Raw genomic sequence first — 16,491 nt, forward strand, 5'->3', positions numbered from 1 at the left:
AATAGATGACTGGATCAAGAAGATGTAGTATATATACACAATGGAATATTATTCAGCAATCAAAAAGATAAACTAATGCCATTCGCAGCAACATGGGTGGAGCTTGAAGGGATTATGCTCAGTGAAATAAGTCAGAAGGAAAAAGAAAAGTACTGAATGTTTTCACTTATAGGAAGAATATAGGGGATCAAGGGAAAAAATAATAACAAAAAACCCACAATGCAACAAAACAAAAATAAACAGGCAACTATAAATCAGAGATATTCTGCAGGGGAGGGGGGAGGGAAAGGGATCAAAACAAGGGTGGGGAGAGCACAAGGGACTATGGTGATGGTGCATGGGTGAATTGGTGGTAGAAATTCTATAGGGACTACACCTGAGAAAAGAAAGCAAACATTGTAAGAAAAAAAAAAAATAGATTAAAAGAAAAAGAAACACACATAGATAAAACAGATGTTCACAGAAATTAAAAGACATAAATTTCCTTTGTACTCTATAATAATTCTTCAAACATTTCCTAATCCATTCTTGCCAATCCTAAAAATTCCTCTGTGAGTGTGTGTGTGTGTGTGTGTGTGTGTGTGTAAAAATGACCTTAAAGAATCTAAAGACTTCTTGTCTCTTTACCAAAAAAGTCATAATTCCAAGCTTAAAAGTTTGTGAACATCTTTTTTTAAGTATCAAGGCATTTCTAAATTCCTTAAAGGAAAGATCAGACAACTCATTTTCCCTCCTTATGCCAATCCATAACTTCTCCCTCCATTAGTAAAAACAGACACTAAATTGAATCTTCTTCCTCTTTTCATTATATCAACAGGGGCTCCCCTCCAACATGGCAGAATAAGCCCAGTTCTGTTCATAAACTGGGCATCCAATTCCTAATCCACACCTCCAGTCTTAACTTTTTCCCTGGAAACACTCGCCAAGTTTGCACCTCTCAAGTGGGCATCACCATACAGATGCCCCAACACATCTTCAAAGACCTCTGGTTATAAAACAAACATATTTCAGCTCCACCCCAATGCTGCCCCTTGCTCTATGCTCCTGAACATTACAGCATATTACCATCATCTCAACCACAGAGTGAGCTCTGAGGCAATCAGTTAAGATTCAGATGAAGCAAATTACCTATCACACCTATTTTCCTTTCCTGTCAAAGCTGAAATGATCTATTATAGATGGTCATTGGGGAATTAAATGAAAAAAATGATAAAGGAGGCATTTTGTCATTAGATAGTCTCCTTCCTCACTCACTATTATGGAATTACTGGTCAAGTTCTGTGACTCTGCCAACCAAAGGTCTCTAAAATCTTTCCCTGTTTTCTAATCTACCATCATTGGACAGTCAGCATTTCAAGCTTGAACATTGCAAAACTTTAGGTCTACTACTTTTCACAGTCTTCAAAAAAACCTGAGAAAACGGGAATATTTCCAAACACATTTTATAAGGCCAAAATCACCCTGATGCCAAAACCAGACAAGACACCAGAAAAAAAAGAAAACTACAGACCAATATTAATGAACATAGATGCAAAACTGCTCAACAAAATCTTAGCAATCTGAATTTAACAATGCATTAAAAGAATCATACAACATAACCAAGTGGGATTTATTCCAGGAACACAGGGATGGTTCAACAGTTGACAATCAATCAATGTAATTCATCTCATCAACAAAAGGAAAGATAAAATTATACGATTATATCAATAGATGCAGAGAAGGCATTTGATAAGATCCAACATCCATTTAGAATGAAAACCCTCAAAAAAAGATCACTCAACATAATAAAAGACTATATGTGACAAACTCACATCATACTCAATGGTGAAAAACTGAAAGTTTTTCCTCTAAGATCTGGTATAAGACAAGGATTTCCACTTTCACCACATCTAGTTGACAACTGAAAATCAAGCAAAAGAAAGATATAAAAGGAATCCAAATTGGGAAAGAAGTGAAGCTATCATTATTTGTAGATGACATAACACATACATAAAAACCCCATAAGACTCCACTAAAAAACTAATTAAAACAATAAATCAGTTCAGCAAAGTGGCCTGTTACAAAAATCAATATACAAAAATCCATTGCCTTCCTATATGAAAACAATGAGCTAGAAGAGAATGAAATCAAGAAAACAATTCCACTTAAAACTGCATCAAAAAGAATTAAATAACTAGAAGCAAACTTAACAAAAAAGATGAAGGATCTATACAACGAAAAGTATAAGAGAATATTAAAAGAAATAGAAGACATAAAGAAATGGAAAGATAATCCCCATTAATGGATTGGAAGAATTAGCGTTGTCAAAATGGTCATATATACAGATGACCAAAGCAATATACAGATTCAATGCAATACATATCAAAGTTTCAATGGCATTCTTCAAAGATGCAGAACAAACACTGCTGAGATTTATATGGAACCACAGAAGAGACCAAATAGCCAGAGCAACTGTGACCAAAAAAAGTGGAAGAATGGAGGTATCACACATCCAGACCCTCCTACACTGTTGATGGGAATGCAGACTGGTTCAGTCCCTATGGAAAATAGTATGAAGATTTTGGAAAAGATTAAAAATAGATTTACCGTAGGACCCAGCAAGTCCACTGCTAGGAGTCTACCCAAAGACTACAAAAACACTAATTCAAAGGGAAACACGCACTACCCTGTTTATTGCAGCACTATTTACATAGCCAAACTATGGAAACAACCTAAGTGCCTCCAAACAAATGAGTGGATCAGGAAGAAGTGGAATATATACACAGTGGAATACTACTGAGCTATAAAAAAGATAAATTCTTACCATTTGTGATAACATGGAGGGAACAGGAGGGGACCATGCTAAGCAAAATAAGCCAGAAAGAAAAAGACAAATATTGGCTTTGTCACTTATATGTGGAATATAGAGAAACAAAACGATGGGTCAGATAAAACCAATTCTGACTGTAGAACTAGGGCTACTGGAGGGGGAGGAGGAGAGGAGAGAAAGCGTGAAGGGAACACAAAGGACAGCGAGGACTGTGGGTGTTTTCTGGGTGAGTGTGGTGTGGTAACAACACCTGAAAAGGGAGAGCCTAACCCTCTAGATCACAAACAACACTGTAAGGTAACGTTACCTCAATAAAATTCCAGTTTTATCTTTTAAAAAAAGTGTTAAATAACAATAAGTAGAAGTAGAGCATGTGTATGTTAAATATAGAAAGAAAAGACTGGAAGGATCAAGAGATATGTGTTCAATATATATGAGGCACCTGAGGTCTTAATATTCATGATACTCTAAACATACAAAAGTCACTAAATATTCATGAACACTCAATATTCATGAGGCCTTAATTCAGCCACTCTTCATTGGTGACACCTATTTTGGCCCCATGTGTCCTTTGCCCAAGAAATACAAAACCCATGACTATTCAGCAGGTTTACTGGCGAGCTACAGCTGTGGCCATACCGACCTATCCTCGCATTTCTCTGATAAAGTAACACTGTGCCATTAGCCCAAGGTTCTTTCTGTGTGTGGTCCTCCCCTCCATGCTCGAACTTCAAATGTGGTCTCCAAACCACATTATTAGCAGGAAAGATGGGTGCAGTGCAGAAAGATAGGACTCTGCCAAAGCCAGAATTCAGACAGGGTGGTCCTTCCAACCACTTATGCCTTCTGCTAAGTGTGTGAACCTATCCCCATCTCTCTCTCCTTGCTTTCACTGCCCATTGCAAATCATTTTAATGCATCATAATTCCTGCATTTTAATTTGGTCCCTAAGGCTTCTCTTCTGTGGACGCTGGGAAAGCCTGCATTCATGCTTCTTGGAAGCCACCACTGTATAAATATATTATCATACATGACACTCACTGCTACACAGAGAACAGATTGTAGAAGGAACAGAAAAGGAAGCAGAGAAACCTGTTAAGCAGCTATTCCATTTCTCTATAGTCAATATGAGAATAACTTGGTTTAGGGTAGTAGCAAAGGGGATAGACAGATAGATTTAAGATATGTTCTGCTAAAACAATGAAGAACAGGGATGGTGGGTAGGAACAAATAAGGAAAGTAAAAGGAGTAGAGGCCATTTCAGAACCTGACTTATCAAAGATGACCATACTCAAAATGACAGAGACAAGGCACCCAAGAAATCAGGCCCCTCTGGGGTCAAAGGAGCATTGAAAGGTCACCTATACCAGCCACCAGATAAACATGTGATTCCCTTCCCATACTTTTGCAAGCTGTCAGTGAAAAATAACCCCTGAGCAGTCATCTATACCAATGACCAAACAAATATTTGACTTTCCTCTGCTCCACCCCTACACATGACCTGGACCACCATGCTCACCCAGGACCATTCACTACAACTTCTGCAGCTCTCTGCAGAAAACTCTTCCTCTTACCAAGCTGCATTCTGACCCTAAGGTCCTGTCCTTGAGGATATAGAAAATAAGATCAGCCCTCCTCCTCGTGACAGTTCCTTAGATTTCTGAAGATATTTACCAGGTACACCTGAGTCTTCCCTTTACAAATATGTTTTTACTATTCTGCTTTACAAGTGACAAATGTTTAGTCCTTTGCCAAAATGCCTGAGGCATCCAGAACTCAGCACCACCCCAAGGGAAGAACTCACAGCACAAACAAGAAGGCAGTCGCTGTGCTTGATCTCTGCCACAGTCCTAATAATGTAACCAGTATTAGCTACTCTGACAGTCCCGTCAGAGTTAAATCTTGTCTGGCTGAAGAGGTGTATGGATAAAGATGACTGGCACACACAGGGTGAAGGCAATGACCTGCTCTTGAAGTACCATCAAAGTCTGTAGTGAACAAGTGTGAGGAGGAGGAGAAGTTGGTAGAAGCAAAAGACAGTGAATTTAGGAGAACACCAGTCTGGAGAACAGCCTTCTCTCCTCCCCTTTAGGGAGTTGCAAAAGAAACACCAAAGGGTTTGAAGGGGAAAAAAAGATACAGGTGAGTTGGCTTATTCCAGAGCAGTACCTGAAAGGATACAAGTAGACTATAGAAGAATGAAATGCTAATGTTGAGGTATGGGGAATAGAAAGTTGATAAGTCACGATCAAAAACTACAAGCGAACAGCCTGTTATATTCACCATGACCAACCTAAAGTTAGATACGTAAGCAGTAGCATAGGGCCTTTTTAAAAGCTCGAGAGCGGCAGCATACAAAGGCAGGAGTGAGAAGTGAGAGAACCATAACTCTCCTTTAAACAGATACCTTGAGGCAGTCCACTATTTTTCAGTGGTGGTTCAGTTACTTGAATTGTGTCATCTTCAAGGTAGAAGAAAATTTTATAGGTTCTTATTCTATAGTCCTCTTGAAATTTATCAGGTACTTCATCTTCTAGATAGGCATCAAAACATAATACCTGTTGGCATCAAAACATAATTAGAAACTATGAAAAAAAATTCAGCAAACTTAAAATCAATAGAGCTCTATGCTTTTTGTTGTTGTTAATATAAAGAAATAAGTCCAGGAGATTTTCTGCAAGGAGATAACCTACACATCAACTATGAGAATGAATATACAACCTAGCTTACAAAGATCATTTTACATTTTAATACTGTCTAGTTAGAATAAGAAAATAATATTCAAAATAAATCCATCACATGGCTTTACCACAAGTTGAACTAGAGTCTGTCTTTGGAATTTCACAGTGGGGTTCGCTATGTATGTGTTTGAGAGACAGAATATTCTTTCTCACAAGATGAATGTAGCTTTTGTCACTTTTTAAAAAAAATTAAAATAACATAAAGCTACCATGGGTTAGGATAAAATTATCCTGACTTTTGGTCCTGGTGATTGCTTGCAATTCAAACAGGCAGATCTGAAATCCTTCCAATGCCCTGGAGACTTCCGCCTTATACTTCATCAGGAAACTCAAAGAGTCCAGTGCACTGCCAGACCCAATCTCATCTACATTGTTGGGATTGGGGGGAGCAGGATACTCAGGTAGCAGAAGTGGATTCTAAAGTCATTACAGTAAAAATCAGAGACAGGGAAAAATACCCTTGAAAATTCTATAACCACTTTGGAAAACTGCCTCTCAGTAAGGCCAACACAGCCCATTTTTCTCTTATGTTGAAGCAGATGATAGACTGACATTTCGGTTGAAATAGCTTTCTCCTGCTTAGGTGTTATGTTGTATGCATAATACAGATTTTTAATCACTGGAATCACTCTCAGTGAGTGATTCAGATCCAGGCCACTATTTCAAGCTTAAACTGAGGCACGGGCTCCTTAACAGTTCCATTTTAATATTTCCTTTACTATCATTTTGCTCAATTTTTTAAATTAGAGTTGCAAAAGTTAACTGTGCATTCAATATAATCCAGGGTACTTTAATGGATAATATTATCACTCTCTCTACACACACACACACACACACACACACACACACACGAGTCTGTTACTTGTAATCTACCCTCTAGGGATGGTCAATTGCCCTAATTGAGAATATATGCCCTGGAAGTATTCAACAAATTTCTATCAGACACCCATACTTTATAAGTGACTAGCAAAATATCTCAGTAGACTTTAACTCTACTCAACACAAGAATTTTTGTTAATTACCATAAAGGACATTAGAAATGAGCTTATTGAGTGAAACACTGTATTCAAAATGAATCCATTACAAATGTGACAGGAAGTCTCCTAGGACAGCATAGGACTCAAGGATAGAACTTTGCTGTTCTCAATGGCATAAACAAGAGGTTAAGCAAACCCGATGACTTGGGCCCAGACACCTGCTGCCATAAATTTCTTTGGCCCATTGTTTTTTTATTGCTAATTTTTCCCCAGCCTGTGCATTCCTGAGCTATCTCTTTACAGTTTATCAAGCTGACAGTTGCAGAAGAAGAAAGGAGTTACAGACCCCGAGACCAGACCAATTTAAACTGGAGCTGTGGGCACACAGTGTCCATGAGATGTTCACAAGCTGGGCATGACCAGTAAGCTACAGCTGACTGGTGCTCACATTAGGCGCTTAGAGTAGGGAGAGCGAAGCCTAAAGAAAATTAAACTGTCAACATATCCAGGACCCCAGGAAATACCTGACAGAGCAGATAAAGCCTGGGAGAGCCAAGAAATGCCCAGGGGGCGAAAGGCAGTTCCCCACCCGAAGCTACAGGCAGGCTGATAAAGACAGAGGAGAGCCAGAAGTGCCAAAATGAGGAAGGCTGAGCACTGCCCCAATATGCTGGCAGGGCTGATAAACCCACACTGAGGGAGCAAAGAAGTGGGTTGACTTAGAGACTCCTGCCTGTACTGATAACCCAACCCAACCCCTCAGAAGCACCTATGCAGTAACCTCTAGAAAGGAACAGGGTAAGCAGTCCCCTGCACCCCATTTAAGCCAAAATTCCCTCCTACTCCCGCTTTTCTTGTTCTTCCATGGACTTGCCCACCAGAACCTCTTCCCAGGTGGACTATCTCTAAATAAACATTGTTTTACCTAGATGTGGCTTCGAATTCTTTCATGACCATAGTCAAGAACCAAGGAACCCCAAAACCCAAAAGCACTCACAATTGAAACAAGAAATAGACCACACTTAAATGGATAAATGGACTTTAGCTAAGTCCACTCTCCTTGCTTTCTCAACCAATAAAGTTCAATTACTTTGTTTTCAAAACCCAGTCCTAAAACCTATATAGACCCCTAACCTTGGCAATTCAGGGACCCTCTCTGCCCAGAGAGGTCTCTCTAGAGATGCCTTTTCTTGCTCTTTCGATAATCAATAAATGCTGACTCCTTCCTTGCCTGCCCTCACCAGTGTCTGTGGAGTCCTCTTTCCAATCTTGACCAGAGGGTCTCAAGAGCCCTTTTTCAGGCTTGGGAGCAGGGCCTCCTGACCCATCCCTCTGATTCCTATCAGGTAGGTCAATGGCCTGAGGCTCATTTGCTTCTAGCTATCCACCTGTGTTTGTTGGGGTCGGGGGACGTTGAGATCAGACTGAGGGGACACAGGCACCCTCCCTTGTCCAGTGACATAAATATTGACCAGACACTGTCTTTATAGAAACGAGTTCTAAGAGTCTAGTGAATCCAGGAATTTTATACTAGAGTCTTGTGAATCCAGAAATTTTATACCATTCAAAATGGCACCTTTAGCCTCATTCCAAAATGGTCCTGTGTTCCAACAGCTTTCTTGGGGAATTCATATAACCTGATTCCATCAGAAAGTTGGCTAAGCCCACTGCTAGAATGCTGTCATATTTGTACTAAGCAAAAATTCAGGCAAGATGATGTTGGATGGTGCAATATTGTAATCTATAGGAAATAATATATATTATATTTATATATATATATATATATATATGCTCATTCAAATGATCAAAATATGCGTATTTGGTCTTCAACCACAATTCCTGTCTCAGAGCTCCCAGACCTTGAATTTCCTGAGTCATTAGAGCAATGGGCGCATCTTTTGTCATAATATTTGGTCTCTTATCCTCAATTCCTGAGGAAGTTTCAGAGCCATAAAAGTTTAAATGGGTGTCTTATTACTCTCAACAGGTCTATGTTAATGAAGTTAACTTTGGAAAAACACCTGGGGGGGGGTTGGGGGTCATGGTTGCCAGGGAAACCAATTTCCATAGTGTGTGGGACTTTCAGTTCTACTCCTCAGCTTCCTGGGAAGGGAGAAGGGTTAGAAGTAGAGTTCAATTGCCAGTGGCCCATGATTTAATCACTCCTGCCTATGAAATGAAGCATCCATAAAAGCTCAAAAAGGAAAAGGTTTCAAAGAACTTCTGGGCTTGATAACATGTGATGCTTTTGGGGAGAATGATGCACTAGGGAAGGTACGGAAGCTCCATGTCTATCCTCCATACCTTGCCCTATGTATCTCTTCCATCTGGCTATTGATTTGCACCTTTTAGTGATCTTTGTCATAAATCAGTGATGTAGTGAGTAAAAGGGTTTCCTTAGTTGTATGTGCCACTCTAGCAAATTAATCAAATTTGAGGTGGATGTCCTGACAATTTCTTATTTATAGCCAGCTGGCCAGAAGCACAGATGATAATCTGGGTTTATAACAGGGACATGAACTCTGAGGAGAGGATTGGGAAGACCTCTGATCTATGTTCTTTGGTCAGAAAGACCGGCTTGCCTGGGGACTGAGGCCAAGGTGTAAAGTAGAGGATGATCTTGGAAGACTGAGTCCTTAACCTGTGGAATCTGTTATCTCCAAGTAGATAATGTCAGATTTGAGTTCAATTTCTTGCTTGTGTCTAAGAATTGCTTGTTGGTATGGGGGAATCTCAGTACCCACACCCCCACTGGAAATCAGACTACTGGGACACCCAGCAATAAAGGTGAGTACAGGGTTTCATTTTGGGTTGATAAAAAATGTCTTGGTACTCGATACAAGTGAAGGTTATATATACAACGTTGTGAATATACTTGATGCCAATGGACTGTATACTTTAAAATGGCTAATGGAGAAACCAAATTCAACAACACATAAAAAGGGTTATACATCATAACCAAGTGGGATTTATTCCAGGAACACAGAGATGGTTCAACATCTGAAAATCAATCAAAGTATCTTATCAAATCAACAAAAGGAAAGAAAAAATTTTCTGATTACATCAACAGATGCAGAGAAAGCATTTGATAAGATTCAACATCCATTTATGATGAAAACCCTCAAGAAAAACCTACGTATAGATGAAAGATTCTTCAATGTAACAAAAGAATTAAATACCTAGAAGAAAATATAACAAGAGAAGTGAACATATACAATGAAAACTATGAGATATTGTTAAAAGAAGGGGCCTCCCTGATGGTCTAGGGGTTAAGTCTCAGCACTATCATTGTGATGGCCTGACTTTGATCCCAGGCCAGGGAGCTACCCACATGGTGCAGCAGACCTCTCCTGTCTCACCCGCTGCTCCCCTCAGCAGTGTGTTTCAGTACATCTGCCTGTTCTGCTCCCCACTGTCTCTGGTGAATCCTCTCATCCCCCACACCTCTAGCCTACACCCCAGTTCTTCTATGAAAAATAAATAAAATCTTAGAAAAGTAAAAGAAGAAAATAGAAGGAAATGGAAAGATACTCCCTGCTCATGGATTGGAAGGACAAACATTGCTAAGATGACTATCCTGCCCAAGGCAATGTATAGATTCAATGCAATCACTATCAAGGCTCCAATGTTCTTCAAAAAAAATTAGAATAGTGAAATTTGCATAGAACCACAAAAGACACCAAATAGCCAAAGCAATCCTGACAAAGGAGAGGAAGTGTGGTGATATCATACTCCCAGACTTCAGAATCTAATACAAAACTATAGTAGGGTCTCCTCTGGCTAGTGGTTGAGCACTGGGATGCGAAGCTGCCCTCAGCCTTTGCAGTGCAGGTTCGATCCCCGGCCGCCGGCAAGGGTCCCGCATGGCGTGACAGACCTCTCCTGCCGTGCCTGCTGCTCCCCTCAGCAGTGTATTTCATCAGTCTGCCTGTTCTGCTCACTGCTCTGGTTCTGGTGAATTCTCTCACCCTCCCGTGCTTCTGACTGTACCCAGTGCTTGTATAAATAAATAAATAAATCTTTAAAAACACAACTATAGTAATTAGAACAGTATGTTGGTAAAACAAAAACAGACACACAGACCAGTGGAAAAGAACTGAGAGCCCAGAGATAAACCTGCACATCTATGGACAGTTAATCTATAGCAAAGGAGACAAGAGTACACACTGGAGAAAGGAGAGTCTCTTCATCATATGTATTGGGAAAACTGGATAGCCACATGCAGAAGAATGAAACTAGACCACCCTCTCACACCTCATACAAAAGTAACTCAAAGTGGATTAAAGACAAGGATATAAAACCTGAAACTACAAAATACATTGAAGAAAAAATAGCTAAAATAATGCATGACATTGGCTTCAGTGATGTATTTTTGGACTGGTACCCAATGGCAAGAAAAACAAAAGCAAATATAAACAAATGGGATTACATCAAACTAAAAAGCTACTGCGCGGTGAAGGAAACTATCAGTAAAACAAAAAGACACCCTATTGAATGGGAGAAAATATTTGCACATAACATATATGACAAAGGGCTAATATCCAAAATACATAAAGAACTCATGCAATTCAGCAAAAAATAAAACAATTAACCCAATTTAAAAATGAGCTGAAGAGCTGAACACACACTCCTCCAAAGAAGACATACACGTGGTCAATAGGCACATGAAAAAATGATTATCACTTATCCTCAGGGACATGCTAATCAAAACCACAAAGAGATACCATCTCACATCCCTGAGGATGGCCCACATCAAAAAGACCAGACAGGATAACGCTAAGTAAAATAAATCAAAAGAAGAAAGACAAATACAGGGTGGTCTCACTTAAATGTAAAATATAGAGAAACATAACAAAGGGTCAGCCAAAACCAAACCAATAATAAACTCTTAACATCTGACTACCAACGGAGGCTACCAGAGAGGGAGGTGGTAGGATGGGAGAGTGGGACAATGAAACATGAGGGAGGATTGTTGAGGCATTGGTGACGGACAGGGCATTAAAGTACACACGTAGGCCTCCCTGCTGGCGCAGGGGGTTGGGACACAACCTACGGAGCTGTGCACAGCCATTGCAGCGCAGGTTCGATCCCCGGCTAGGGAGCTGCCCACATGGCATAGCAGACCTCTCCTGTCTCACCACTGCTCCTCTCAGCAGTGTACTTCGGTCGATCTGCCTGTTCTGTTCCCCACTCTGTCTTTGGTGAATCCTCTCACCCCCCAAACCCCGCCCCGCACCTCTGGCCTGTACCCCAGTTCTTGTATGCATAAATAAAATAACTCTTTAAAAAAAAATAAAGTACACACGTGTAGAGGTTTGAACCTATAATCCCTGGAGCAGATACAAAGATGTGAAACTACTTTACCTCAATAAACATCAATTGGGAAAAAATAAAACTAATGTCTAATGGTTAATTTTACCACAATTGAAAAAAAAAAGATGTTGGACACTGAATTGTGCTGGAAATGTTAAAGTGGTTAAGTTTATGTTATATGAATTATACCTCAATAAAAATGGTGGGGGAAGATGGTGTTCGAATACCTAATAGTGTCACAGAGCAGCCCCGATATTGAAAGGGTTCCCTGGTTGTGAGTCCTCACCCACATGCTTAAAAAGGACTTATTAATACTCCACTACAGGCACACACAAAAGGTTAATAAAAGATTTATTTACAAGGGAAGGGGAAATGAGGAAATGTACAACTCAGGGAGAAAATAGGGAAATAAAATCTTAAATGCGTCCCTGCCTTGTAACAATAGGACAAGAGAGCTGGGGTTTCATGAAGCTTTCAGTAAAAGTAGTATTCAATCTTTCGATCTGAAACTTTTTTTTCGCAGTAATTGGACAGGAAAGTATGAAGAGCTATTCATAGCTATCAGCTACCTCTAAGTCTTGAATGCTACTGGTATAAATGTATGAATGACCAAACTGGCATAAATCAAGTGACAAGATTATCATGCATGTAAACATTGTTTAATCAAACAAATGACGCATTAAAGAGGAATAAAGGATGCCAAATGGAAAGAGAAGTAAAGGTATTATTTTAGGTTGGGTCTCAATATTTCTAGAAGAGGGATAAACTGATATTTCATACTTTGGTTTCCTGAGAGTATAGAACTGCGAAATGCCAAAGGGAAAGGAAGAGAATATGTCAGAAAGTGGTACAGATAGGAAGATAGAAAACTGAAGAGGGACAGGAAATTATAAAATGTAGCAAAGTAGAATTCTCAGGAAGAGACACTGAATAGACCAAAACTGATCTCACAAAAATAACCTAATTGCAATGGAACTTGATGTACCAGAGAATCTAGAGAGAAGGGAGAGAAGGATCTAAAGTGAAAATTGTTAGAAATGTAAGTTCATAGGAATGCAATTATGATACCAGGGTTCATCATAATTTACAATATCAAGCAGAGACCAGATAAATAAGGTCCTACAGGATGTGACTGGCCATGATTTTCTTGAAAACTTAATGTAAATGTCATTTTACAGGGTTGTGGACTTCAATGCCCCAAAGGTCTCTAGGAGGTTACCTGTTTAGGAGGTTACCCGAGTATTCCCCGAGGCACTGAGATTGTCTTTCCCTAGTCTAGAGGATATAAAATCTGAAGTTAGCTTCAAATAAAGAACTTGTTCATTAAAAAGGAAAATTTTTTAATGTTAATATTTCTGAAATCAGGATCTTCTTATAACAAAGCCAAAAGGACCTCAAATTAGTCAAGGAGTGTTTTTTAAGGACACATAATTGTAACTTGATGGGTGTAAATTTAGCTCTGTGGGGACAGAGTTAATCCTGTATTCCTGTCATTTGAGTTATTTGCTTTATTGCATATCCCAAGTAGCTGGATTTTAAGATCAACTTGGACTTCTAATTTTCACTTACAATGTTTTCAACATGGTTATTGTCTGATGTAGCACTGAAAGAAAAAACAATTGTGTGTGGTTGTCCATCACAGGTTAGGCAATGCAAGCATAAGGCAACAGCAAACGCCTAATCTTTTAGAATTAAATTTAAGTGGAGCAGAATATGCCACTCCAAAATATCCTTCTGGCATAAGGATTATTTTTTTTATGTGAAATCCAAACAAATTGCAAACAACTCACAAACAACAAAAAACCAGTATGTGTTGGATTTGTTTGGGTTCAATCTTATTCTAATCCTATGTTACCCAATCCCTTTCTTCAGAAGCTGCATTTTCAATTTTTTTTTTTTTATGGCTTAGGTCAATTTCATTTTATTTTTTTTATTTAAATTTTATTTTTATATTCCCCATACAATTGCAACCCCCTTATTTTGACCCCAAACTCTCCTTTCCCCGACCCCCAACCCCCATAGAGTGTCTCTGGGCATAAGGATTATTTTATACTGGTTATTTTTAAGAAACAGGGGACCTAGGAAAAGCCCTGAAAACAGAGAAGAAGTTACCCTATTGTAAAAGATATTTTCATTTATAAGGGAAATCTTCACTTGAAAAGGTCTCCCTCTCTCTGCCAGGAAGTAGAGGATAGCCCAATCTCTAGAAACTCTTATCAATGGAGAAGGCACTGACTAAAATCTGCATAATAACCATAACCTCATTTACTGTGCTTTGCCTGATAATGTCCCATAATTGGCTCCCCAACCCCACCAACAGCTTCCTTTGTGATTGGCCATCTATTTAAGGTTATGACTATAATCATTTACCAGTTTCCCTGAGTATCTCCCATATGTACTGGAAGTATATGTGTTATTCAACTTCCATTTGCTTTTCTGTTGCTCTGTATTTTATTAGGGAGGTTGGGGACAGGGTCTCCACCAATAACCTAGAAGAGTAGAGGGGATTTTATGTCTTCCCTCCTACAAAAACTTAGACTTTTTAAAGAGAGTGAAGTCGGTGTGAGCAATGCTTGAGTCATAAAGACTATATTACTCAGGAACCAAACATCTAAGTGCAAAAAACTTACAGCTGAATTTCTAGAGAAACTGTTAGGAAAGAAAGATAAAATACGTGAAAAGTTCCTAAAACTCAACATTTTATAAAGAGATCAACGTCACAAGTCGAAGCTTAAGAGGTTTAAGTTCTGTTTGATGAATAAAGCTCAGACTCAAATTGTGAGGTCACTTTTACCTTTCTCTGCCCTAAAAAGGTAACACTATTGTTCACATATATTAGGCCAATGAAAAGTTGGATCTGCCACTGATGGAGGACAAGAACAGACAAACTGGAAAGGAGGCCTCACAAGACTAAAACCTGACTCACACAAGAAGGTGGGGGTCGAGGGGAATAACATGACCATTAACCCAGCGGTAGAGGTCGTGACCCTTAGGCACCAGTGCCTTACCACAAGGCATGAGACCCAAGCAGGATCAGATGCTATAGGGAGTGGAGCATAGGCCTAAGAGTAAAGATACGGAATTGGGCCCTCCCTAGAATCTCTGATCCCTTTCTAGTTTTGCCTGTTATCCAACATCAGCAACAAGCAGGCCACTCCACAGAGGAGGGACCCCTCCCAAAGAGAAAAGGACTATATCAGTGCAGTCTCTGCACAGGCTTGGGGCAGCACTCCACTGTCCACCTGTGACTATGCTGGTGCCTCTTTTCACCAACTCTCTCTCCCTGCAGGGCAGCAGCTTCCCACCTGCAACCATGCAGGCCTCTCTCAGCAAACCTGTCCCTTACCCTTTCCCTAATAAACCTGCTCTTTAAAAATGACTAATGTCTCTGTCTCATGGAGAAACCCGCCTGGGGAAATCGCCACATGCTGCTAAAATGGGAGCTCTGGTGAAACCTTTCCCAGAGTGAACCCAAGAACCCCACACTCTACAAAACCCCATCACCACAATGCTGGTGATTCTGTAGTTCTGACACAAACTTCTCCCTGATTTCCAGCATTTCAATTTCTCTGGAAGAAAATCAGCTCTCTATTGTACCAGACTCCCTAACCCTAGGCTCTATTTCAAGTTCTCTGGTTAAAAAACCCAAATTTGAGAAGTCTTGGATCTGTAACAGAGGGATCTCTCCATAAAAAGGGAGGTGAGGTTCTCCGTCCCCATTTACATGCAGCCACCCTAGACTAGCTACCTGGAACTAGAGGGCGGAGCTGAGCAGGCAGGTGAAGCTCTATAACACAAAAGACCCTTTAGGTTGGTAGAAGCATGGGGAAGGGCTCGCTTGCCTCTTGGCTTTGGACTTGTGCCAGGGATTTGGGGGACATGGAGGAGACACGTGGAAGAGAGATATGTAGAAATACTTGGAAGAAACACACAGGTGAGAGAAACATGGGAGGCTGAAAAATGGCAGCCATTATCTTTATGAATATTTTTATTTGACTCCTTTCTTCCCAGACTTGCTTGGTCCCTTTTACCCCTTTCTTATTGTTACCCACCAGAAGGTGCCTTAGACTGGTGGCAGGCTTTCGGGCCTCAGTGGCGCTGCTTTGGGCCAACACAGTTTGGCTGGGCATTTACCCACAAAGAGATAGGTATTTTGGGGTGTTTTATTGGGAAACTAGTATTCTTTCTGCTCTAATCCTTTAAAGTTCTTTCAATTAATTATGCTTTGTCTTTGAGCACGTGAATGGCTGAACCCTTTAGGCCATGCAAGTTTGGGGGCCAGGGATGACTGGATTGCCTGCTAACAGAAGCAGGCCCTGTACAAAAAAAGAGAGAGAAGGCAAGGGTAACCACAATAAAATCACCTGAGTGCTCAACAAACCTTAAATTTTATTGGCCACCATGCCTGTCACCTCTCTTTAATTCTTGAAGATATTACAGAATCTGCTGCTAGAGCAATAGCTGCCCATCAAAATCCCTAGACTCTAATCAAAGTTGCTCTCAATAATAAGATGGCCCTTGAGTATATTTTAGCTATGCATCGAAGTGTTTATGCAATGGCCAATACCACTTGCTGCACTTGGATTGAGAGTTCCGGGGAACTGATTCCTTAAAATAAATAAATAAAATTAAGTAAATAAATCCAATGATA

General features: G+C 40.0%; 1 protein-coding gene across 1 annotated transcript in view; it reads right to left on the reverse strand.

Moving 5' to 3' along the window:
* EFHC2 (EF-hand domain containing 2) overlaps positions 1-16,491 on the reverse strand; it is a gene marked incomplete at both ends in the record, with an annotated part of 199,012 nt that overhangs the window by 123,931 nt on the left and 58,590 nt on the right. Inside the window, 1 exon segment of the mRNA XM_084259237.1 lies at positions 5,217-5,367. Within this exon segment, the coding sequence (XP_084115363.1) occupies positions 5,217-5,367 (151 nt within the window).

This window comes from Talpa europaea, assembly GCF_964194135.1.
Source record: "Talpa europaea genome assembly, chromosome: X".
Taxonomy (NCBI): domain Eukaryota; kingdom Metazoa; phylum Chordata; class Mammalia; order Eulipotyphla; family Talpidae; genus Talpa; species Talpa europaea.